Source organism: Propithecus coquereli, unplaced genomic scaffold (assembly GCF_000956105.1).
Source record: "Propithecus coquereli isolate 6110/MARCELLA unplaced genomic scaffold, Pcoq_1.0 Scaffold740, whole genome shotgun sequence".
NCBI classification, from domain to species: Eukaryota; Metazoa; Chordata; class Mammalia; order Primates; family Indriidae; genus Propithecus; species Propithecus coquereli.
The window spans coordinates 116,997-119,877 of NW_012153508.1; the positions used below are offsets into that span (position 1 = coordinate 116,997).

Below are 2,881 nucleotides of genomic sequence, written 5' to 3' on the forward strand. Positions count from 1 at the left end.
CTGACAGACAATAACTGATCGATAAGCATTAGTAATTGATGGAGTCTATGAAAGCACTTAAAGAAATAAATTCTACCAGAATTCTTAGATTTATCAAGACTACGTAATGTTTTACCTATTCAGACTCTAAGAATGGTTGGGCATGGGGGCTTACAACTGTAATCCCAGCACTTTGGGAGGTAAAGGTGAGAGCATCACTTGAGGCCAGGAGTTCAAGACCAGCCTGAGTAACATAGCCAGATTCCATCTCTACAAAAAAATGGAAAAGTTAGGTTGTGGTGGTCCATACCTGTAGTCCCAGCTACTCAGGAGACTGAGGTAGGAGGATCACTTGAGCCAGGAGTTTGAGGCTGCAGTGAGCTATGAACATGCCACTGTACTCCAGCCCTGACAACAGAGCAAGACTCCCTCTCTATTAAAAAAGAAAAAAGACTCTAAGAACTTATACACTCTTATCAAAGTTTAGGGCTTGTTTATGGATATTACCCTGACTTACTAAGCTTAAAAGGGTGGGGTTGGCAACCAGAAAGCACAAAATGTTGATACTAAATTCTTTAAAAGTATAATGGGCTAGAAAGATTTTAAACACAGTCCCTCCTACACAGACAAAACACTGGATACAGGTTTTATTAAGGAGGAAACTCTCTTTGTCTCATTGGACATATGTTCTCTTTGTACATAACAGAGGACTTCCTTGTGCTAGTTTAAAAAAAATTGTTTTGTTCATTTCACATTTTTTTCCCAAACAGAAATACTATTTGTGTGTCTCAGTAAAATAGAAAAGTAATTTTGCTTTGATTATTCTTTCCTACACCCAGTGATAGCTTATTGCCCTCTTCTTATCAATTACCATCTGTAGAAAAACCATAATTCTGCTAAAGTTAATTCCAATTTGACTTGAGTTTCTTTCAGTCTGAGTTTCCTGTTTGGGAATCCAATCTTCAAACAACATTGGTTGAAACTGGTACAATGATTCACGTTTGTTCAACTTGATCTTATTCTCTAGATCGTGGTCTTGCTATATCACATTAAATCTTTTGTGCTTTCATTGAAATAAAGACAATGGTCTTAGAAGGTAACTTTCAACTCTGGTACCCCTTCCTCCTCCAATATATACAAAAAATTAAGGTTTTCATGGTCAAATGTGTATCACCAGGAAATTTCCATATCTATCGAATGTACAGTTGTTCGGAACTCATGATAAGCCAAAGGATTGGCTTTGAAATGTTTTTCATGCAGTTATTTTTTTTCCCATAGTGACTTGGATATGCCATTTGCCAAGTGGACCAAGGAGCAAGTGTGCAGTTGGCTCGTGGAACAGGGCTTGGGCTTCTACCTGGATTCTGGCAAGCACTGGATAACATCTGGCCAAATATTTTTGCAAGCTTCTCAACGAGATCTAGAGAAAGTGACTGCTTCTCTATTTTGTTTACAAGATGGATACTGAGGGAAAAAGAATATGAATGTAGGATCATTTTATACTCCAGAAAGGGATGTGGGTGAAGCCAGTGAGTACTCTTGAAAAAGTTTGGGTTTTCAACTGCTTCATGCTTATGTTACCTAAAGCTCAGCACTTGTCCTCGAGGCCATCAGAAGAAAGAGAACAAATGGTTTGAGAAGAAGGAAAGAGAAGTTTATTATTTTGCCAGCAAAGGAGGAAAAATGATAGACCATCTGTCTCAAAATCCAAATTTCCTGAACATAAGCAGAAGTACAGAGCTTTTAAAGGAAGAGCCCCTCAGTTCTAGGCCATTGTGGTTAACTATTCTAATCATCCCATCTCTGCCAAAGACAAAGCCTGTGACCTCTGCCAACAGCCCACCTGGGAGGGTGACACCAGGGCCTGAGATGGCTGATTCCCCAGGCTACTCCTGACCACCTGCCTGAGGCAGGGATGCAGGCTTCAGTTCTCAAAAAGAGTGGGGAAGTTTTAAAGAGACAGAACATCCTTTTGCCATTTTTTTCAGGCCATTCCCTCTGTTACACTTATTTCGTATCATGGACTTAAAAGGAAGGACCTGGTCTTGATTCTTTACGAAACACTTAAGCTGCTGCGCATTTTAATGAAAAATAATTATGCAGCTATAATAATAAGCCTTAAGCTTGTATTTCTCAAAATCATTTTCTGCATTTATCAGTAGCCTATCTTCTTAATGGAATATACCCAATTCAACTTCAGTTTACAAAAAGAACAAAAAGTGCCCTACTTTTTATGTCCGATTATTTAACATTTATTCCCAATTATTTAACATTTTGTACAAAATAAGAGTTAAATTCTTATTATGCATGCTACAGTTCCTATCTTACAAAGAAAATGAGTCACTAGGGAATGCCTACCACAACACTAAACTAACTGTGGTAGTCTTTGCTTTATAGGGGCCTGTTAGTTCAACAACATTTTACTAGCCCAAGTCACTATTCTAAGTTAATGAAGAAGTGGGTCTTTAATGCTGGCCTTATTTTGGAATAATTTGCATCCTTTGTCAGTGGCATCCAGCCTATCTAGATAGCATTATAAAGTCAGTGTTTCTGTCCATTGTTTCAGAAACTTGGAATCAAGCTCCACTTCATCAAAAGAAACTCCAGGTGGCACTGCAAGCCCTGGGATCTGAAGAAGAAACCAATCATGAGAGGCTAGATCTCACTGGGTTCCTAGTAAGAGGTTTTATTCTTTTAAAAAAATAATACTATAGATAGCTGTATCTTCTTTTAAATCGTAAGAACAGGTTTTTTGTGGCATGGTAACTACACTGGTTTCTCTCTTTTAGGATGGCTGGATGATATTGGCCTCCCCCAATATAAGATTCAGCTTTATGAAGGACGGGTAGATGGTCGAATGCTATTAATACATTACATGACTATTATAAGTGATTCCCTTGTG

The 2,881-nt window shown here is 38.3% G+C and overlaps 1 protein-coding gene across 1 annotated transcript in view; it reads left to right on the forward strand.

The window, feature by feature from the left end:
- LOC105824477 (taste receptor type 2 member 50-like) overlaps positions 1-2,881 on the forward strand; it is a 40,993-nt gene that overhangs the window by 12,703 nt on the left and 25,409 nt on the right. The window contains 1 exon segment of the mRNA XM_012661925.1: positions 1,258-1,408. Within this exon segment, the coding sequence (XP_012517379.1) occupies positions 1,258-1,408 (151 nt within the window).